Source organism: Vulpes lagopus, chromosome 14 (assembly GCF_018345385.1).
Source record: "Vulpes lagopus strain Blue_001 chromosome 14, ASM1834538v1, whole genome shotgun sequence".
NCBI lineage: Eukaryota > Metazoa > Chordata > Mammalia > Carnivora > Canidae > Vulpes > Vulpes lagopus.
In genome coordinates, this window is record NC_054837.1 from 12,979,365 (window position 1) to 13,003,154 (window position 23,790).

At 43.2% G+C, this 23,790-nt stretch overlaps 1 protein-coding gene across 3 annotated transcripts in view; it reads right to left on the reverse strand.

Moving 5' to 3' along the window:
* The window catches only part of OSBP2 (oxysterol binding protein 2), a 189,431-nt gene that overhangs the window by 112,739 nt on the left and 52,902 nt on the right, over positions 1-23,790 (reverse strand). For all 3 annotated transcript variants that reach the window (XM_041728512.1, XM_041728510.1, XM_041728511.1), the window contains one exon: positions 23,204-23,412. In XM_041728512.1, coding sequence (XP_041584446.1) covers positions 23,204-23,412 — 209 coding nt within the window. The remainder of the gene's footprint in view (positions 1-23,203; positions 23,413-23,790) is intronic.

A 23,790-nucleotide genomic window follows, 5' to 3' on the forward strand; every position in this document is an offset into this window, starting at 1 on the left:
CCAGTGCATTAAATAAGTATGTGGGAGTAAAATGGAATTAAATCCCCATTCAATGGAAACCATGACATTTGGAAACAGGGGAAGCAAGCCAGCTGTGGTAAGGAATCCAAAGAGTCTGAACAGATGACATTTCTTAAAATGAGATCCATGGGAGGCCAGCATGAGCCCTGTGTGTAATGCTTATTAAAAATGGGGGTTCCTAGGCACCACATAACCATCACGTCAGAATCTTGGTAGTCCTCCCCTAAGATTTTTAACGTGCTCATCCCAGGGGACTTCATGCCCACATCGAAGTTAAAGAGAAGTTATTCATGGTTTTGTGTGTGTGTTGTTTAATCAAGGCCAGTCAATATTTTACTAATTTAATAAGCTCACAAGAGATCTCATTACAACTTTGGGCCAGCTAAGCAGATGGGGGATCTTTCTCTTTGGGACTGAGGGATCTGAGAGCTAATAGCTGGAAAGTGGCTGCATTTTCCCTTTGTGCTGAGAAGGGCACAGCCCTGTCCCCGCCCAGCCTCTAGGGATTGAAGACAGAGGAAGTGGCCACATAAGAACACACCATGGTTTAGTACTTGCAGGCATTCTCCAAACACTAAGGAACAACTCCCCTGCAACAAGTAGGAAATTGCATTTCAGGAAGTCATTCCTTCAAATGGGAAGAGAAGAGTGTTGAGTGGACCAAGGAGAGACCAGCATTTCTCTAAGCCACTTGCATCCCAAGGCACAAAGGCATCAGGTTTCCCAGGAGTTGTTTACAGAGCCAGAACAAATCCACATTCCCCAGGAATTTATTTCTACCTTGGAGGACCACAGCCAACAGGGACAAAAGGAAAGCCTTTGAAGTCCTACCTTTTAGAGGATTTTCATTTTGGAGCAATTGGATGGCAGGCTGCCCAGATGTTCTTTAGGGTCAACCCCTAGGGCTACCAGCCAACCAAAAATCCCCTCACCCCTTGTTCAAATGCCAGCCTTGGTTGCTCTTAGGGCAGAATCTGGGCTGCCTAGGTTAATTCCAAGCATGGGGTTGTGATGTCAAAATAGGGATATGACATCAATGTGAGAGTAGGCTGGGGGAAGCAGGGCAGAAGAGATGAAGACTCTGAGGGGATGGATTAACCCTCTTGGAAGTAAGGTCAAGAGAGAGAGCTAGCTGGCTCTGTATTCACTTCTTATAGCCTCCCATACCCTGCTGGGACACAGGCTTGCAGATCTTCTGAAAATGATTCACAAGTACTGAGAGGTAAGTCACAAGGCAGCCCACAGGCCTGCTTCCTTAGACAATTTAGGAGCAAAGAAAGTGAACAACTATCCTCTAGCTCCCCCCTGTGTCAAGTGAAAAACTACTATTTTTGACTGGGAGGTTTAACTTTCGACCCTACCAAAGGAGTCAGGAGCATAACTTCGACCCTACCCAAGGAGTCAGGAGCATAACTTCCAGGGTTGAGTGTCAAGATCTCCCAGGATACAGTTTTTTTTTTTTTTTGTCCCCACCCCCCAGGATACAGTTAAATCCAGATAGATAACAAGACAATCTTTACATCTGAATATATTTTGGTTATTACATGGGACATACTTACATTAAAATATTATTTGCTGTATACATGGAAGTTCAGATCAAACTGGTTGGCCTGTATTTTTATGTGCTAATTCTGGCACTCCTTCCTAAGGAGTACCCAGTACTGCATTCATTCATTCAGATTTATCAGGACCTGAGAACCCGTATTGTTTTAAAGCTGCCAAGGTGGCTATTATCAATGACTACAGCTAACTGTTCTTGAGCATTTGCCAATTCAAGTGCTAAATTCTTTTCATGCATTATTCAAGTTAATCCTCACAGCACCTCAAAGAGGTGGGTCCATTATTAAGCCCATTTTAGAGAAGAGAATGAGGCAAAAGACAGCAAGCAACTTGTCCAAGGTCATGTAGCTAATAAGTAAGGGAGCCTTGGTTTGAACCCAGCGAGGCTGGTTCCACTGTCTTAGAAATCTTTGAATTGCAAGGATCCTGGGAGGCACATAATAAAAGCCTCCAATGGACTGACAAACAGGGAATCTGAGGCTCTGGGAAGCCCTTATTCACATTAACCACTAGCTAAGCCAATTCACAGAGAGCAAGCATCTGGCCTACACAGGGGGGCTGGTTCAGGGAAGTTTCCAGAATGACCCTTTCCTTAAAGGAGAAGCAGACCTAAGGGGAAGCATGGTGTGGGAAGAGGCTGGGTGCTAGGGGTTTGCAGGGAAGAGGTTCAGCATGTCTGGCAATAAGACAGTGTGCTGATGAGGAGTCAGGAAGCTGGGTAGATCTGGAGGGCAGGGGAGAGCCAAAGAAGGAATACAAGTCAAAATTGCATTTTGTTTTTAAATTAAATTTGTTTCGAATAACAAATTTTACTGCCTTCTATGCATTTTAACACATGTATAGATTCATAATACACCTCTACAACTAGGACATAACAGTTCCTTTACCCTTAAAACACTCCCTCGTGCTATAACTTTGTATCATCCCCCCCCCGCCCCCCCCCCTGCAATCACAAATCTGTCCTCCATCTCTACAGTTTTTGCCTTTCCCAGAACATTATATAGATGGGGTCATAGGACGTCTTGAAAATGGCTTCTTGGGATCCCTGGGTGGTGCAGCGGTTTGGCGCCTGCCTTTGGCCCAGGGCACGATCCTGGAGACCCGGGATCGAATCCCACATCAGGCTCCCGGTGCACGGAGCCTGTTTCTCCCTCCGCCTGTGTCTCTGCCTCTCTCTCTCTCTCTGTGACTATCATAAATAAATAAAAAATTAAAAAAAAAAAAAAAGAAAATGCTTCTTTCACTTGGCATAATACCTCTGAGATTCATCCAAGTTGTTGTATGTATGGGTAACTCATTTGTTGTTGTTTTTTTTTTTTTTAAGATTTTTAAATTCATTTACTCATGAGACAGAGAGAGAGAGAGGCAGAGACACAGGCAGAGGGAGAAGCAGGCTCCAAGCAGGGAGCCCGACGTGGGACTCGATCCTGGGTCTCCAGGATCATGCCCTGGGCCGAAGGCAGCACTAAACCGCTGAGCCACCCAGGCTGCCCTCATTCGTTGTTATTGCTGAGTGGTATTCCACTGTGTTGTGGACCAGAGTCTGCTCAATTGGTTACCCACTGAAGGACATTTGGGTGGCTTCCAGTACTTTGCGATTAAAACCAGTGCTGCTCTGAACATTTGTGTGCAGGCTGTTGTATGAACTTAAGCTTCCATTTCTCTAGGATAAATGTGCAAGGCTGTGACTGCAGGGTCATATGGTAATTGCATGTTTAGTATTGTAAAAAACTGCCAAACTATTTTCCAAGATAACTGTACCATTTTATATTCCCACCAGCAACATATAGGACAGATCCTTGCTAGCATTTGGTATTATCACTATTTTTTATTTCAGTTTTTCTAATAAATGTGTGGTAATATCTCATAATGATCTTAATTTGCATTTCTCTAATAACTAATGATAATGATCACCTTTTATGTGCTTATTTGCTGCCTGTATCTTCTTTTCAGTGAAATCTCTGGGTTTTTTTCCCATTTATATTTAGATTGTCTTTTTATTGGTGAGTTTTTACACTTCATTGTATATTCTAGGTATAGTCCTCTCTTGGACAAGTAATTTGCAAATATTTTCTCCCAGTCTGTACTTTTCTTTTCATCCTTTTTTTAAAGATTTTATTTATTTATTCATGAGAGACACAAGGAGAGAGGCAGAGACACAGGCAGAGGGAGAAGCAGGCTCCCCACCAGAAGCCCAATGTGGGATTCCATACCAGGATCCTGGCATCACAACTTGAGCCAAAGACACATGGTCAACCATTGAGCCAACCAGGAGTCCCTCTTTTCATCTTTTGATAGGGTCTTTTGCAATGCAAAAAATTTTTAATTTAAAGTCCAAGTCTTAATGTTTTCTTGAGTAGAGTGTGAGTCTCATGTCGTAAACATGTCTAAGAACTCTTCATCTCACCCCAGGTCCCAAAAGTATCCTATATGTACTCTAAAAGTTTTATAGTTTTACATTTAAAACCATGCCCCATCTTGAATTAATTTTTGTATACCATTTGATGCTTAGGTTGAGGCTCATTTTTTTTTGCCTATGAATGTCTAATGATTCCAGCATCACTTGTTGAGAAGACTACCTTACCTGCACGAAATTGCTTTAGTACCTTTGTCAAAAAATCAATTTGGTGTATTTGTGTTTATTTCTGAGGTTTTCATTCTGTTAAATTGATTTATAGGCTTTTGTTCCTTCACCAACATCAAGTTGTCTTGATTACTCTTAGCTATACAGTAAGTCTTACCATCAGTAAACTGATTTCTTCCACTTTATTCTTTTTTTCCTTCCACTTTATTCTTTTTAAAAACTGCTTTAGCTTTCCATATAAAATTTAGATTAAGCTACAAGGTATCTTTCTAGGATGTTGACAGAAATTGTTTTAAGTATATAAATAAATTCAGCAGGGAAAACTGACATCTTTATTGAGTCTCTCAGTCCATGGACATGGTATGTCTCTCCATTTCTTCAGGTCTTGAATTTCTTTTCATCAGCATTTTGTAATTTTTAGCATACGGATTCTGTATACTAAATTTTGTTAGATTTATGCCTAATTATTTCATTTTGAGGAAGCAATTATGAGTGGTATTGTGTTTTAAATTTCTATTCCCACATGCCAATATATAGTTATATGTTGATTTTTATGTGTTGATCTTATATCCTACAACCCTCTTAAACTCAGTTATTAGATCTATGCGCTTTAGGGGGTTATTTGTTTTTGTGTGTGTGTGGTTGGTTTAAATAATTCTTTACATTGTCCCAGGGTGCATAGATGGCTCAGTCAGTTAAGGATCCAAGTCTCAATTTCAGCTCTGATTAAAATCTCAGGTTCATGAGATCGACCCCATGTTGGGCTCTGCACTCAGCAGGGAGTCTGCTTGAGATTCTCTCCCTCACCCTCTACTCCTTCCCCCACTCACATGCATGCTCTCACAAATAAATCGCTAAAAAAGAACTCCTTACATTGTCTGCAAACAATATATGCAATGTATAGTCAATCTATATACACAATGTATATTCTACTGAATATACAACCTGCTAGTCTATAGTCTGACTTTTTAGTCTCTTTGCAGTGTCTTTTGCAGAGTAAGAGTTTCACATTTGTTACTTAGTATTTTTTTTAAAGATTTTTATTTATTTATTCATGAGAGACACACACACAGAGAGAGGCAGAGACACAGGCAGAGGGAGAAGGAGAAGCAGGCTCCATGCAGGGAGCCCGACGTGGGACTCGATCCTGGGTCTCCAGGATCAGGCCCTGGGCCGAAGGCAGGCACTAAACCGTTGAGCCACCCAGGCTGCCCATGTTTCACATTTTTGATGAAGTTCAATTTATCAGTTTTTTTTCTTCTATGTATTATGGTTTTGATGTCATGTTTAAGAACTCTTTGCTTAATCTTAGGTCACAAAATTTTCCCCTATGTTTTCTTCTAAAAGTGTTATAATTTTGTGTTTAGATCAAGATACTTTTTTAACATATAAATGTTCACTTGTTCCAACATTACTTGTTGAAAGGACGATCTTTTCTCAATTGAATTGCTTTTGTACCTTTGTCAAAATCCTACTGACTGTTTTGTGTAGGTCCATTTTTGGATTATTCTGTTTCATTAATATGTGTGTCTGTCTCTTTGCTAATACAATACTATCTTCATTACAGTTTCTTTATAATAAGTCTTAACATTGGGTAGTTACTCCAACTTTATTTTTCAAAATTGTTTTAGCTATTCTGGTTCTTATTTCTTTCCATATAAATTTGTAATAAGCTTGTCTACACTGAAAAAAATGTCTTGCTAAAGGATTTTTATTGGAATTGCATTAAATCCATTAATTTGGAGAAAACTGACATCTTTACTCTGTTGAATCTTCTGATCCATGAACATTGTCTTTCTATTCATTTTGGTCTTTTATCTGCATTTTATAGTTTTCAGTATACAGATATTATATATGTTTTGTGATATTTACACCTAAGTATTTCATGGGGGTGCATTATAATTATTTTTTAAAATTTTAGTTTTTAAAGGCTCACTGTTAGGACATAGAAATATGATTGGCCTTTGTGTATTGATCTTGTATGCTGCAACTTTGCTAACCTCACTTATTCTGAGAGTATTGTTTTAGATTTCTTAAGGTCCTCTACATAGCCATCTTGTCATTTGCAAATAGGGATAGTTTTTGTTTCTTCCTTTCTAATATGAATGCCTTTGGTTCCTTTTTCTTGCTTTATTATACTGGCTAGGACTTCCTTCCAGTATGAGTATAAACATGAGTTGTGAGAATGGACATCCTTGCCTTGTTAATGATCTAGGAGTCTTTCACCACTAAAATTCCTCTTAATCAGGTGACAAAATTCCTTTACTTGGAAGAACTCCCAATTTGCTGAATGTTTTTGCCATGAATGATACTGAATTTTTTCAAGTGCTTTTTCCTGCATCAATTGACATGATCATGTAATTTTTTAGACCATTAATATGGTGACTCCACTGACTGATTTTCAAATATAGAACCTATATTGTGCAGCTAGTATGAATCCCACTCTATCATGGTATATTATTCTACTTATATATTGCTACTTACATATTATTCTATTTAAATATTGCTACAATACACTAGGACTTTTTCATCTATGTTCATGAGAAATATTGATCTGAAGTTTATTTCTTGAAGTCTTTGTCCTATTTGATATCAGGGTAATGCACTGGGAAGTGTTTCCTCCTTTTCTATTTTCTGGAAGAGGTTGTGAGCAAATGGTGTTAATTACTTTTTCAAATGCTTGATAGAATTCACCAGTGAAAGCACCTGAGTCTGAATATTTGTTCTTTTTTTTTGAAAGGTTTTAAACTATGAATGCATTTTTTTCAATGTCATTAGATTATTCAGGTTATATACTTGATCTTAGGTGCATTTTGAAGTTTATGATTTTTGAAGAATCAGCTTATTTCATCAAGGTTGTCAGAATTGTGGGTAAAGCTATTTGTAGTATTCCTTATTATTTTATGTCTGTGGAATCTATACTGCTAATTGCTTCTTTCATTCCTGTCTGTGAGCACTTTGATATTTTCATTTTAGCAGGCAGTTGACTTAGGTTCATTTTAGCAGGCAGTTGGGTTCAAGCCACAAGTTCTGACCAAACTTCTCCTAGTGATGGCTTCATTATCAGTTTCTCTTTCAATGCTTTTGCTATTTTAATCTCTCCCTCATCTGTGTCAGTTAGTGGCCACTGGAACTTTGATGTTCATGTGGCTTTTAGTTCAGTTTTCCAAGTATGCAGTTTAGGATCTGATTCATGCTCATGTAGCTTGGATGTGAACCTTGAAGTTCATAAACAACTTTACAGGGTCACTTTCCCAAGCTCCTCTCTGTGATATCTTAGTATTTTCCAATTCCCAAGGGCTCCTTCCTTCTGCCCTCTGGCCCAAGACTGGGGCTTTATTTATTTATTTCCACTGCCCATTTCCCATCACTGCACCCACATCTGAAGCCAAGTGGATGGGAGGAGAAAGAGAAGAACGCAACAGGGATTCTCACTCACCCTCTTGGGACCACAACTCTTTCTCCTGGAGGGGAGAGTTTACCTCAAAACTTTGGGCACCTGCAGCCCCCCTGCTGCCACTCTTACTGCCAGGAGAACTTTCCTGCTCCTTTGGCCTGAACAAGAGGGCTTATCCTGGAACTCTCTCTGTCTGCTCACTCATGGGTCTCCCCCAAGTCCAGACTGGAAAATACTGGAAGGAAAAGAAGTTATAAACTTACCACCTGTTCACTGTGGTGAACACTCAAATTATGGTCTTCTCCAATATGCTTGTGGCGACTTAATTTCCAACGTGCTTAAGTAGCTGCCCTATGCATTCTGTTCACGGTTTCTAGCTGCACAGTGAACTTTTCACTTCATCCTACTGAGAACAGGAATCAAGCTGAAATGCATTTTAGCAGACTCAGTCTGGCTGTTGGAGTCTCTATTGGAAGAGTCTGGAGTTCAGAACCTAAGAGGCCAGGTGGCTGAACCAAGGTGGAGGCCATGCAGATGAAGGGCAGCAGGCAGATGCAAAACTGTTCAGGGCTGGCACTCACAGGATCTTAGGACAGCTGAATGTGAGAGGTGAAGTAGGGCAGGAGTAAACAGGACACTCAGGTTTACTACTGGTCCGACTTCCAGGTCTGGAAGGTAACCCAAAGACTGTGATGAGGGCAGTCTCAAGGCGGTGGGCAGTGGGTCAGGTGGAGCAGTGGGGAAAAGCCAGGAGAGAAGCTGAGGCTACAGGAAAGAAAGAATAGTAATGGAACCAGGTCCCACCGGAGTCACACAGGGGTAGATGCAGGGAGGTCGCTAAGTTTGATGGTAGAGAGCTGAGGTGGTGCGGAAGGTGGACTTTTTTGCTCTATGGAATGAGAAGGAAACAAGGTCTTTTGCTGGGGTAGTGAGGACATACAGAGTGGCAAGGACTTCAAGAGCCACTGAAAGATGGGAAAGGAAGCTGTCAGGGGACCCACACTGGGGAGGCACTGATAAAGGCCCCACAGAAGCCCTGGGTTTAAGCCCTGGGTTTATGCTGATCTATGTGGTAGGGAGGGGTTACCCCCAAAGCTGGCTGTGTGGTATATGTACCTTGGCTCAGTGAAGGGGCCCTATTACTCCTGCCTGAAGACAGAATGTGCAGAACTGAAGGGTCATCACCAAAAGAGCAATAGCTTCACTGCTGTCAACTTGAGCAGTCACCACACCCCAGTTGCTGAGCTGAGCAGTCTGTAATATTTAATTTATTCCTCTTGACAACCTTATGTGGTCTTTATCAATAGACATGCTTTTAGGGTAAGGAAACAGAGGCACAGAGTGGTCAAGCAACTTTGCCAAAGTTACCCAGCTAGGAAATGGCACAGCTGGAATTCAAGCCCAGAACTGTCTGGTTTCCAGGCTGCTCCATGGTTTGCCAGAGGATGTGTGGGTGTGATGGAAGCCAGACAAGCAGGCGAGGGAGGAAGACCCCTCTCAGTAGGGACTGAGGGACAGATCCTGGGGCAGGCCAAGCAAGAGAGAATAGGAAAGAAGGCAGCTGTTAGAGGAAGAGCCAGAGGTCCAGAAGAGTACTGAGAGGGTAGCTGATGTGGCAGCCAAAAAGAGGTCAGACTCCGACTTCAAATTACTGAGCCAGAGCCCCAGGGTGCAGAGGTAGCCATGTATAGGAGGCAGACAGGATCTGTGGAATCAAGGCACAGCTAAAGATGCAAGGATATGTCAACCAGAAGACAAGGCCCAGGAACTTAAGGACAAGCTCCCTAGCCAAGGGCCCGGGTAGACCTGGGGCTGAAATGGCGGGGAGCAATCCCAATAGGAATATCAAAATGCCAAGATTTGGTTGAACGAGTGGCACAGGGAGGCAAATGCTGGAGGTGGGCATGACCCTGACCTTGGTCACTTGCTCCTCTCAGAGCAGGGGGCTGTCCAGATGTAAATTCATTCTCTTGATTGTGTTCTTCTCCCCAAAGGTACCACATTCTGATGACCCTACACGGACCTTTTTAAAAAGACGAGTGAGCAAAGGCACATATGCAAACCAGCCCTCACAGGTCCAGCACATCCTCAGAAGGGCCTTGATCCAGCCACCAGATGGCAGCTGCAGACACCAGATAAAGCCTTCCATTGTCAAGAGAGGCCCACATTTCAGAAGCTACTGAAAGTGTAAATCAGCCAGTCCTGGGATTGCCTGGCTCCTCATCAGAATGTCAGAAGACTTTATGCTATTCCTCACACAGATTCTTCTAATAACACACGAGAAAAATCTTATAAATCTGAGATGAAGGAAGACTGTCCTGGAAGGCTGGTGAGCTCTGCTCTCTCTTGTGACACAGGTCCCTGCCCATTTCCAGCCCCACTGGAAGGTCGCCTGATCAGTTGCCCAAGACTTGACCTGAGGCCCCAGCCTCCTAGAGCTCTATGTGCTCACTGCTCTTAGGTTCCCTAGGCCTGGCATGCTGCCTGAGGCAGAAAGCATGACCATTCAGTAGCTGTGGCTTGCGCATGTGTAGACATTGTCTCCAGCATTCCACGGCAGCAGGGCAGAGGCCCAAGGTAGGACACAAGCAGGATGATTGCAGCTTGGGGTTTGGCAGGTGGATGTGCTAAAAGGTCAAGAGGCCAAGAAGGGCCTGGCAAGGTAGGGGCTGCACAGGGGATCCATGGGAAAGGCTGCATAGTGGGAAGTTTGGGTGGACAGAAGAAAGCAAAGGACAAGGATCTTTGGGAGCTTGAAGACACATATGGGGATGATCAGTGATAGGGAGCAAGATATGGTCAGCAATGGCAACATGTCAATGGAAGGCTTTGTAGAGGTAGGAAGGGGGAGAGGGGACAGCCCTAGAATGTGGCCAAAGACGATGCCAGAATTTGCTCCAGGCTGGACAGGTCATCTATGCCCTTCTCCTGACCCCACCTTCAGTGAAGTTGCAGGAGGTGAGAGGTGAGGAGCAGGAGCACTGAAGAGCAGCTTCTGGTAAAGGAATCAGCTATACCAGGGCAGGTACACACCAGAGACAAGCTTCCTCCAAGAAAGATCAAAGGACAGGGGAAGGGGGCACAAGGCTTGCCACAAACAGGGCGGGGTGTGAGTGAGGAACATAGGGTGAAAGCTAGGGAGGGAGGGGTCTTTGGCCGAGAGGAGGAAGAGAGGACAGTGGCTGAGGACAGTAGGGACAGGTTGGTTCCTGTCTTCCTAAGAAGCAGTAAGGACGATAAATAAGGAAAAGAGAACCTCGTTTAAAACAAACCAACAGGGGGATCCCTGGGTGGCTCAGCGGTATGGCGCCTGCCTTTGGCTCAGGCTGTGATCCTTGAGACTGGGGATCGAGTCCCACACTGGGCTCCCTGCATGGAGCCTGCTTCTCCCTCTGCCTCTCTCTCTGTGTCTTTCATATGAAAAAATAAATAAAATGTTTAAAACAACAACAACAACAACAACAGGGGATCCCTGGGTGGCTCAGTGGTTTAGTGCCTGCCTTCAGCCCAGGGCTGATCCTGGAGTCCCAGAATCGAGTCCCACATCGGGCTCCTTGCATGGAGCCTGCTTCTCCCTCTGCCTGTGTCTCTGCCTCTCTCTCCCTGTGTCTCTCATGAATAAATAAATAAAATCTTTAAAAATAAATAAATAAATAAATAAATAAATAAATAAATCCAACACTACTAATACACTATATGTTAATTAATTGAATTTAAATAAAAGAAAACTTAAAAGAAAATAAACCAAAATAAAACAAACCAACAAAAACAAAGTAGTTGCCAAAATGAGCACTGTGCTCATCACCATAAAGTGGACATGGAAGGCAAGAGCACCTCTGGGTCCTGTGGATCAGGTGTACATGGCAGCTGCATGCAGCCCCCAGGCTTTCCCAAACTACCAGGGCAGCCAGCCCCAGAACTAGTGAGAACTGTTCCCGCAGGGCCTTGGCTTGCTGACCTCATCCCTGGAGGCATCTTTAGAAGTTAGGGTCAGCTTGGGGATCCCTGGGTGGCGCAACGGTTTGGCGCCTGCCTTTGGCCCAGGGCGCGATCCTGGAGACCCGGGATCGAATCCCACATCAGGCTCCCGGTGCATGGAGCCTGCTTCTTCCTCAGCCTGTGTCTCTGCCTCTCTCTCTCTCTCTGTGACTATCATAAATAAATAAATTAAAAAAAAAAAAAAAAGAATGTTTAAAAAAAAAAAAAAAAAAAAAAAAAAGAAGTTAGGGTCAGCTTTGGGGCCCAACTCCCTAGAGCACAGCAGGCCAAAGGGATGAGGTACAGCAGCTGGAAGGCCAGGACCCAGTGAGAAAGCAGAGGCAAGAGAAGTGAGCCATGTGGCCTGGAGTGAGTGAGGGGCAGTGGTCAGAGTACGCCCTCACAGTGGACTCCACATCTGTGCTCTCTCTTGTTCTCGGTTCAGATTGGTCATTTTGACTGTGGCTGCCCTGTAATCCTTCCTTTCCTTGTTCCCTTGTGGAAGGCCTCTTAACCTGCCCCAGCTGATAGGGATGCTCAGTCTGACCCTTCCTCCTATAATCTGTGCCTCCTCCTTGTAGGAGTACTGGCCTGGGCTGGGGTGCCACTGGGTCCAATGGCAGCTCTCTTTTCCAGAAACAGGTTCTGGGACAGGTGTCCCCATGTTCTTGGCCTCTTACTCTACCTCACTTCTCCCTCTGAAGGGTAAGGTGCATCCAGGTTGCCTACTCTCCACCCCAACCAGAGAGCCCCTCCAAGGCTGAGTCCAAGCCTGTGCCTGTTCATCTCTTGAGTTACCCACACATGGCTCAGTTCCCAGGACACAAAAGGATGCCCACCAGAGCCCTTTGCGACATATACATGCACTTTAGCATATAAGGATCATTTTGGCTTCAAGCGACGTCCCATTATTGTACTGCTTTCTTTCTTTCACAGACAGAAAAGAAGCCTAGTGTCAACAATAAAAAGCAACCATAAACAGGGAGCATTAGATGAAAAAACAACATCTAGGGAGTTTGAACATCCTCCCCCCCACGATGCCCCCATGCACTTGGAGAAGTCTGCCCAATTTTTGGCTAAAGTTCATTTCTTTAGTGATTATTCACAAAAAGGTTAAAAGAAAAGTCTTTTCCCCCATGTAGCAGAAAGAAAGATTTGACAACTGTGTCAATGTCATTTGTATCTCTCAGAGCTTGATTGTGACATAACAGGTATAACAAATAAGGATAAGTAAACTCAAACAAGGAACCCCAAATCTGCACCCCAAATACATAGGTAAGAGGGAATCTGAGAGTCTTCACTAAGCAAAACAGTGGGAATACAAATTGACTAGAGAAAAGACCATGGGATTATAGGGCATTTGACAGGACATGATGCTTCACTGCTTTCAAATCCTTATAATTTGAAATATGTCTCAGCAAGCAATTTGCCTCCCTCTGAAGAGGTGCAGCCAAATCAGCCCTTCCCGTAGAAGAGCCTGATGGCAGCTGTTAAGCAAACCCCTTCTCGAAGGGCTCCAAATAACTGAAGTGCTCAAACCATCTGATGCAAGGTCCTTGGGCAGAAAGTAGGCCATTCTGCTGTATGGGGGCTTCTGCTGCTGACCAAAGGTGCTTAGGTATCCTGGGACGGGCAGGTGGCTTCTGTGCTCTGGCTGCTGAATCAGTCAGCCCTTCTGGCTACTGTCCTCCCTTCAGGAGACTTGTGCCCCCAGCCAGATGGAGGCCCTAGCCCCAGATCTTGCCAAGGCCATCCCTACCTGACTGATTTCAAACCTCCTCTTGGTAACCACTGGACTGTGAGATGATACAGCCTGAATACACACTGTCCCCAGCCACAGAGAACCCCCACAGTCCCTGAACACAACCATTCCTTTGCTCCAGCCATTCCCATTCCCACTGTCTGGATAGTCTTCCTTCTATTTTGCTCCTCTCACCTCCATCTCCACATTTCAAACTCTTCTCTGTCCTTCAAAATCCATCTCAGGTCTCAGCTCCTATAAGTAGCCTTCCCTGTCATTGTTCCTCTCTCCCACCTACCCCAGTGGTGACAGCCTCCCCTGCAAATCACTCTAACCTCCATGGGAGCTGTCACGCCTCGTTCATGAAGTTTGAGTTCATGTAGGACTGTGCCATTTGAATGATGTTTGTTTCCTCTGAAAGGTTAATATATAACGGCGCATACCGTGCAGAGGTCTACCAGGGGCTATTTTTTGTATAACAAAAATTACTGTGGCCTGGAAATAGGTGGTTCCTTCTTTTTTATGTGAAATTTTTAATTCTTTCATTCTTTATTATTTATTCATTTGAGAGAGAGAGAGAGAGTGTGTGTGCATGCACGAGCTGGGGGTTAGGGGAGAGGGAGAGGAAGAAGCAGACTCTCCCCTGAGCAGGGAGCCCAATGCAGAGTTTGATCCCAGGACCTTGAGATCATGACCTCAGCCAAAGGCAGAAGCTTAACCAACTGAGCCATCCAGGTGCTCCAAGGTAGTTCTTTCTTTTTGCCCATTTTAGATAATAACTAGCAAGTTAAGGCCGCAAATATAAAACTGAAAAACTCAAAAAGCCAAGTTTCAGGTGCCCAAGAGGTTGGTTATTTCTGTAGAGAGCAGATATGTGCTGCTGAGGGTTGGGCTCCAGAGTGTATCCAGGTCCCAGGCTTTGCAGAAGATCCAGAGCTGGGGCACAGCTGGCAGAAGGGCCACTGTCCCAGCACTCATCACTTTGGGACACAGACACTCCTTCAGGAGGTGCAGGCACACCCTCAAGATGATCATGACTTGTCCCTCTGCACCCACCAGCAGCACGTCCCCAGGCAGAGGGGAGGGCAGCTGCCTTCCAGGAGATGTAGCTTGCTGGAGCTACTGTGCCACATTTCAGAGAAACCCATGTTGTTGGAGGTAGGTCATTTTAAGACAGTGAAAGCTTTTCAAACACCCTGGGTGCTTGACCTTCTGCAGATGATTCTGTCATTTTATCTGCTACCAGCTGTGGGTAGGATGATTTATGGGTGCTGGGGCACACTCCCTGACCAGAGTGCTGAGATGAACGCAATTGGTCGCATCCATAGCACCACATGTTTCCATGTTTCCCATATGTTATCATGTAATCGCCCTGGTGGTTGCGCAGGAGTGCTGAAAATGAGAAACCTGGAATTCAGAAAGATTAACTGGTTTGACTGAGGCTCTAGAGCTAGACGGGAGCTCAGGGAGAAGCTTTGCCAAAAAAAAAAAAAAAAAAAGAAGAAGAAGAAGAAGAAGCTTTGCCAACCATCCACTTTACAGATAAAGAGATCAAGGTCCCAAGAGAAACAATGATTTGCCCAAGGTCAAATCTGACCCTCCTTGGCTCAGCATCCTGTCCATAGTGCCACAGAACATTCTACCAAATTTGGAAAGTGAATGGCAAAAGAAACACAAAGTTAGCCCAGAAGGACAAAGATAAAGTCTTGAAGAACCTTTGGGACCCCCACCCCCAGACCAGCTCTCTGCTGGAACCTCTCATCATGTCCCTGACCACCCTCCTCCCTTTTGTAACAAATGCTGGTTTGTTTCTCAGATTAAGCAGAAACTGGTCTCACCCCTTCTACCACTGGTTCTGCTGTGCCTCCCAGTGCCACACACACACACACACACACATACACACAAAAAGAAAATAAAAACCCAAAGCAAAGAACAGGTCTGCATTCTCATTCACATGCTCTGATCCTTCAAACTTGCAATATGAGTAGGCTCTCCCTGGCCTTCCTTTCTACATGTCATTACATGTCATGAGTTCTTTCATCTGCTCCAGTGGTGACAGGTACAGAGAAACCACGACACCCCAATCCTCCTCTCCAGAGACAGTCCTAGTACTGACAAGGATGTCCTGGCTGCTGTGCACGCTGGCCCCACAACAAACCCTCACTGAGCACTGACCCCAATGCCAAACCCAGTTCTGGGCCCTGAAGTCACCATGGAAATAATACAGAATCGCTCTGCCCCGGAGGAAATAAGGTTTTATGGAAGAGATGGACAATAAGTAACTAAACAAGCCAGTCAACTAATGATGGCAGACTGCAGGGAAGAAAAAAAAAAGGATACTACCATGGATCTGTCTTAGGAGAAAGGACCAACTTAAAACACTCTGAAGGGTCATTAAGCTGTGTGTGACCTGAAGGATGAGAGCCAGGCAGGCCGAGAGTAAGAGCAAGAGGTTTCTAGGCAGAGAGGAGAGGCCAGTAAGCACAAAGGTCCTGAGGCAGGAGCTGAATATAGCAAGCAGGGAGAGAGTGAGGGAAGAAAACCATATAGACTGTCAGGCAGGGTAAGGAGCTCGGACTTTACCCTGAGAACACCGACAAGCCACCTGAGATTACTTTGCATATGTGCGTGTAAGTGTAGTAAAATACACATAAAATTTAACATTTTAGCCATTTTAAGTATATAATTTAGTGATAGTACATTCAAATGTTATGCAACCATCTCCTCTAGTTCCACAACATTTTCATCACCCAAAAAGAAACCCTGTTCCCACTAAGCAGACACTTCTCATCCCGTCTCCAGCTACTGGCAGCCACTACTCAGCTCTCTATCTCTCTGGATTTGCCTATTTTATTTTTTTTTATTTTTTTAAATATATTTATTATAGTCACAGAGAGAGAGAGAGAGAGGCAGAGACACAGGCAGAGGGAGAAGCAGGCTCCATGCACTGGGAGCCCGACGTGGGATTCGATCCCGGGTCTCCAGGATCGCGCCCTGGGCCAAAGGTAGGCGCCAAACCGCTGCGCCACCCAGGGATCCCAAGGATTTGCCTATTTTAGACATTTCCTATACACAGAATCATACAATATGTGGCCTCCTGTATCTGGCTTCTTCTATTTAATGAGTTTTCAAGGTTCATCCATGTTGTAGCATGTATCAGTACTTCCATTCCTTTTCGTTGCTCAGTAATATGCCGTTGTATGGATACACCACATCTGTTCATCCACTCATCTGATGATGGACATTTGGGCTATGCTCACCTTTTGGCTCTTGTGGATAATGGATACTATGAATATTTATGTACAAGTGTTTGTTTGAACATCGGTTATCAATTCTTTTGGGTATATGCCCAGGAGTGAAATTGCTAGGGTCGTATGAGTGGTCGTATCTTTAACTTAGTGAGAAATTACTAAGACAGTTTCCACGGTGGCTGCACCATTTTACATTCTTACTGGCAATGTTTGAGGGTTCTAATCTTCTATGTCCCTGTCAATGCTTACTTTCCATTGTTGCTGGGTTTTGGTCTTTGATAATATCCATCCTAATGGGTGTGAAGTTTTATCTCATGTTCTGTCATTTTCTTAATGACTAACAATGTTGATTATCTTTCATGTGTTTATTAGCCATTTGTAAATCTTTGAAGAGATGTCTATTCAAGTACTCTGTCCATTAATATCATGCATTCTAGACTCATCAAAAACATGTCTTACAAATATTCTCTCCAATTCTGTGGGTTGTCTTTTCCCTTTCTTTTTTTTTTTTTTAATGAATTTTTAAAAGACTTTAGAGAGAGAGAGAGAGAGAGAGAGAGAGGAGAGAAGAGAGAGAAGCAGAGACACAGGCAGAGGGAGAAGCAGGCTCCAAGCAGGGAGCCCAACGTGGGACTCAATCCCGAGTCTCTAGGATCATGCCCTGGGCAGAAGGCAGTGCTAACCGCTGAGCCACCAGGGCTGCCTTTTCTTTTTCTTTCTTTCTTTCTTTCTTTCTTTCTTTCTTTCTTTCTTTCTTTCTTTCTTTCTTTCCTTTCTTTCTTTCTTTCTTTTTTTCTTTCTTTCTTTTCTTTCTTTCTTTCTTTCTTTCTTTCTTTCTTTCTTTCTTTCTTTCTTTCTTTCAAGATTTTATTCATTTATTCATGAGAGACACACAGAGAGAGGCAGAGACATAGGCAGAGGGAGAAGCAAGCTCCCTCTGGGGAACCCGATGCATCAGGGTTTTGAACCCAATGGGACTCAATACCAGGACCCCAGGATCACAACCTGAGTAGAAGGCAGATAGATGCTCAACCATTGAGCCACCCAGACACCCCATCTTTTCCCTTTCTCAATAAGCATCCTTAGATGCACAAAAGTTTTAAATTTCGATAAAGTAATTTACATATATATTTGTCTTTGGCTGCTTGTGTTTTTGGTGTTATATCTAAAAAACCATTACCAAACCCAAGGTCACAAAGATTTACTCCTTTTTTTCCCTCTTAAAGTATTATGGTTTTAACCCTTATATTTTTAGGTCTTTAATGCATTTGAGTTTTTGTACATGGTGTGAGGTAGAGGTCCAACTTCATTCTTTTATATGTGAACACCCAGTCATCTCAGCATCATTTGTCGAAGAGACTATCTTTCCCCATTGAGTGACCTTGGTATCCTTGTTGAAAATCCATTGCCCATGGATTACGTTTATTTCTATACTCTCAGTTTTATTTCATTGATCTGTATGTCTATCCTCGGTCCAGTACCACACTGTTTTGATTGTTGTAGGTTTTTACTTAAAGATTTATTTATTTTAGAGAAAGTACACTGAGGGGAGAGCAGAGGGAGAGGGAGAGAAACTCAAGCAGACTCTGTGCTGAGCTTGGAGCCTGATGCAGGGCTCGATCTCATGACCCTGAGATCATGATCAGAGACAAAACCAAGAGTTGGATGCACCACCCAGGCATCTGTTGATAGTTGCAGCTTTATAGTAAGTTTTAAAATTAGAGTTTTCTAAATTTGTTTTCTTTTTCAAGGTTGTTTTGGCTATTTTGGGTTCCCTGGAATGATTTTTTTTTTTTACTTCTAAGAAAAAAAGACCATTGGAATTTGGTATGGATCATACTGTATCTATACATTGCTTTGGGCAGCATTACCATCTTAATATTAAGTCTTCCAATCCATGAACACAGATGTCTTTCCATTTATTTAGGTCTTCTTTAACTTCATTCAGTAATTTTTTTTTTTTCAGTTTTCAGTGAAGATTTCATCTCCTTGGTTAAATTTATTCCTCAGTATTTTATTATTTGTGATTATATTTAAATGGAATTGTTTTCTTCACTTCTTTTTTGGATTCTTCATTGTGAGTACAGAGAAATACCAGTGAGGGTTGTTGATCTTGTGCTGTGCAGCTTTGCTGAATTTGTTTATTAGCTCTAATAGTTGTGTGTGTGTGTGTGTGTGTGTGTATTCTTAGAGATTTTCCATATATAGGATTGTGTCATCCTCTAATAGGAAGTTTTACTTCTTCCCTTCCAATTTTTCCTTTTGTTTCCTTTTCTTGTCTAGAACTTCCAGTATAGTATAGAATATCCATGTTGAAAATAGACATCCTTGTCTTGTTTCTGATCTTAGGGGAAAACTCTCAGTTTTTTTTTTTTTTTTTTTTTTTTACCATTGAATATGATGTTAGCTGTGGGGTTTTTCATAAATGTCTTTTATCATGTTGAGGAAGTTACACTTTAGTCTGAGTTTGCTGATGTTTTTATTATGAAAGGGTGTTGGATTTTGTCCTTTTTCTGCATCAGTTGAGATGATCATGTGAGGTTTTTTTCCCCTTCAATCAATGTAGTCTAATATACTGATTGGTTTCTTACTTTGAACTGCCCTTGCATTCCTGGGATAAATCCCACTTGGTCATGGTGTATAATCCTTTTGATATGCTGTTGGATTTTGTTTGCTGATATTGTGTTGAGGGGTTTTACATCTATATTCATAAGGGATAATGGCCTATAATTTTTTTTTTTCCTGTGATGTCTTTGTTTGGCTTTGGTATGGGGCCAGACTCCCAGAGTAAGTTAGAAAGTGTTTCCCTCCTCTTCATATTTTGGAACAGTTTGAGAAGGATTGGCATTAATTCTTCTTTAAATGTTTAGTAGAGGGGCACCTGGATGGCTCAGTGGTTGAGAGTCTGCCTTTGGCTCAGGTTGTGATCCTGGGGTCCTGGGATCAAGTCCCACATCAGGCTTCCCGCAGGGAGTCTGCTTCCCTCTCTGCCCATGTCTCTGCCTCTTTCTGCGTCTCTCATGAATAAATAAATAAAAATCTTTTTAAAAATGTTTAGTAGAATTCACCAGTGAAACTATCTGGTCCTGGACTTATCCTTGTTGGGAGATTTTTTAGGACTGATTCAATCTCTTTACTTATTATTTTCTATTTCTTCTTTAGTCAGTTTTGGTAATTTGTGTGTCTAGGAATTTGTCCATTTTATCTACGATGTCTAATTTGTTAGCATAAAATCATTCATAGTATTGTTTTATAATCCTTTTATTTCTGTAGGATCAGTAGTAGTGTCCTCATTTTCATTTCTGATTTTAGTAATTGGAGTCTTCTCTCTTTTTTTTCCTAATCAGTCTGGTGGAAGGTCTGCCAATGTTGTTGATTGTTTCAAAGAACCAACTTTTTTGGTTTCACTGATTTTTCTCTATTATTTTTCTATTCTCTATTTCATTTATCTCAACTCTATATTTATTGTTTCCTTTCTTCTGCTAGCTTTGGTTTAGTTTAGTCTCCTTAATCTAGTTTCTTAAGATGTAAGGTTTGGCTATTGAGATTTAAAAATGTATATTTTATAGGTATAAATTTTTCTCTGAACACTGCTCTTGCTGTATCCTGTAAGTTTTGGTATGTTGTATTTTCATTTTCATTAAACTCAAAGTATTTTCTAATTTCCATTATGATTTTATATTTGAACCATGGGTCATTCAAGAGTGTTTTAATTTATACATATTGGTGAATTTTCTAGTGTTTCTTCTGTAATTGATTTCTAGCTTCATTTCACTGAAAAAAAACTACTTTTTGTGAAAACCTCACATGAAAAAAGATACTTTGTGTGATTTATGTGGCCTAACAGAGCATCATGGAGAATTTTCCATATGCATTTAAGGACAATGTATGTGGGGATGCCTGGGTGGCTCAGCAGTTGAGCATCTGCCTTTGACTCAGGGCATGACCCTGGAGTCCCAGGATCAAGTCTCACATCAGGCTCCCTGCATGGAGCCTGCTTCTCCCTCTACCTATGTCTCTGCCTCTCTCTGTATGTGTGTGTCTCTCATGAATAGATAAATAAAATCTTTTTTTAAAAAAAGGAGAATGTATGTGTTCTGCTGATGTTGGGTGAGTGTTCTGTATATGTCTGTTAAGTCTAGTTGATTTATAGCACCCAAGAGTTTAAGCAGTGCCAGTATATGATTAAATTCCCATTTTTTAACCTGTCATTCTGCCCGTGGTTTGGAGAAGTGACTTCACAGGAAGACAGTGAGGAGGTTGTTGCAGATGTCCTGGTAAGAGGAGATGGTGTCTGGACTGGTGGGAGGCAGAAAAGCTGGGGAGTAGCAGATGTTTTCAAGAAGTAGGTAGAGGTAGGAAGTAGGCTTTCTGCTAGATGAGACTTGGTCCACAGTCTAGAAAGGAACAGATAGGCCCCAGGATGACATGCAGGGGGTCTTTCTGGAGTACTGTCTGTGCCCTTGACCTACCTTGGTCACTATCAGCCAGAGTCAGAGAACCACACCAGGCTATCTTCCTTCATTCAGGGTTACCTGAAACTTACTCCATGTGAAACGTTGCAAACCACAACTCTCCAACAACAGCCTGAGAACAGTGGGAGAAGGGTGTTGCCTTGCAGAGAATGCTACCATAAGAAGAACTATTTTTCAAGAAACAATCAGCCTTTCTATAAAAGCACAGTATCTTCCTGAAGGCTTCTCTTTCACACACATTAGTTAATTTATATTTCAAAATACTCAAAGGAGAGGAATCCTACCATTTCTCATCAACATATAGCAAGTACTACCTTTAATTGTACCTGAATGTTTATGCTGTGTCCTTACCAAGCTAACCCTGGGGAACACAAGACATGCGCTGTGTCTCCAGCCCCTGACAATGCCAAGGGGTATGAAATGAAGCAAGGTGAGCCTGAGGCAACTTCTTTAGGGGTCCCAACCTCCCCTAGGGGAAGTCCAGGCTTAGCAATTCCTAGCACTGCCCAGCTGAGTTAACATTCACCACAGAGGTTTCCATAGACCTCCAAACAGAAAGCACAGACTCTACTGGGGGTTTCACCATATCCCATGCCTGAAATGGCCCCAACATCCTCCTTCAGTAGGAAATGGAGTGGTATCCTAGGGACCCCTTGCCAAGCTCAGCATCACTGTTGACACATCAGAGTCACACAAGTGCTGACCCCAAGGAAGAGTCACAAGGGGGAGGAGGGCAGGGCGATCCATGCTCCAAATGTGTGAGACCAAAAGAGAAGATCAGACTATATTCAATGACCTTCAGTGTGTACTGAGAAGCTACTGCTGAGTGAGACCCCAACACAATCCGACTAGGGATGGGGTATGGCGGTTGATATCATAGCATCCCTCATCCTGCTTTGTGCTAGAGTTCCTTCCATGGGATTCACTGTCTCTCCAACCAGACTGTGTGCTAATGGAGAACAGAGGCTGTGAGAATACCTGGAGCCCTACCTTCCTAAAAGAACCCCACATGGGTCTGAGGAAACACACACCATTTTGTGTTAACCTCAGAAGAATCACAGCTTCTCAATCTCTCCTCCCTGTGTGTGTGTGGACCTAGTTTTCACCCATCAGAAACATTTGCTATCCCTCTGGGTGGACAAGGCTGTGGGAGGCAGGCATTCTCACACACTGCTACAGGCATCTGGTAGTACAACCCCTTTGGAGGACAGCTTGACAATCTCTCAGAATTACAAATGAACACACTCCTGTTAACCCAGCAATCCTGCCTTCTGGACTATACACTTCATTTATATTTCTGCAAAATTGAAATGAAATACAAGGTTACTCATTTCAACACAGTGTGTCATAGCAAAATAAACAATCTAAATGTTCATCAACAGGCTTTGAGTTAAATAAACTATGATACATCCATACAACAAAGTGCTATACTGTTGTAAAAACAAGGAGGAAACTTTTCATGTACTGATAGGGAAAAAAATTCCAAGATATATTGTTAAATGGAAAGAAAGCAAGGTGGAAGACTGCATTTATTTTAAAATAAGTACCAATTTTAATATATACGTAAAAGACACAAGGTAGCTCTGGTTGCTTCTAGGAGGGATGACAGGGTGGGTGGCTGGGAACGAGAGTCCAGGGCAGGCGTCACTGCATTTGCTTTGGAAACTGTTGCTTTATGAATCTTATTAAGATATTACATATTAAGAAAATAACTGTATTAAAGTAAATAATTAAATGTCTTGCTCAGGATATCAGAGCTGGCCTTCCACCTCAACAAAGGCAGCAGCTCTGGCTTTTCAATTTCCAAAATAGGCCTGGGAGAAAGTCTGGTCCCAGGCACAGGTGCATAATCCTGAACTCCCACCCCTGCTGCTGCCTCTGGGTCTCACCCACTGCAGCATCTGAAGGGTCTGCTGAAGTCCAGAAACCAGACTTGTCCAAAGAGAGACACACACGGTCCTGCTCACTGAAAATATTTCTATCCCCAGAACTGCCAGCCAACCTTGACTACCTAAGCCTCTCACTGCTGAGGATACATGGAGCTGGGTGGGATGGGTGAACACACACCTCCACCTTCCAGGGTTGGTCTGGACTAGCCCCGGGTCTCCTGGTCACCAACACCCCCAAACGCTTTCAATTCCCACTTTCTCCAGACCATGACACTGCATGTATACCCGCTCACCAAGTGCTTACTACCTGAGTGGCTGCTCATCATGCGGACAGCCTTGGCCTTGGCCAGCTCCAGGGCAGTGATCCACTGTTGCCGCTCCACCTCTGAGCTGGCCTTGAGGTGGTAGGTCCTTGCCCCACTGGTCAGCACGATACCACAAGAGTCCTCCGTGTCAAAGTGCGCAGTGGACAGGTTGATGGTGCCACGGCAGGTGTGGGCCATTTCACCCTGATTTCTGTAGAATGCAAGAGAAAGTATGGGGTGAGGCTCCCAAACTCAATAGCTCTGACTAAAGAAAGCCTCAAGGCAAATCCTCAGAATCTCAGACCCTTCAAGCTGGGAGAGACCCTGGAGTCAGAGTTGGAAGACAATGACTGACAGGACTGACTGGAAGGTGCTTGGCTGAGGGGTGATCTGTGGAGAGATGGCAGAGGGAGGAGGGCCTGCATCAATACCAACTGCAGGGTATGCCTGCTGTGGGCTGAGACTTTGCACAGGAAATGGAGAAGGGTGACTGTCTAGGGTCACCTTTTAAGTGGGAAGATGTCAGCATCTGTCAGGCAGCGTAGACATCTAACTCCATCCCAGCCTCCTTCCACTAAGTCTCAGAACT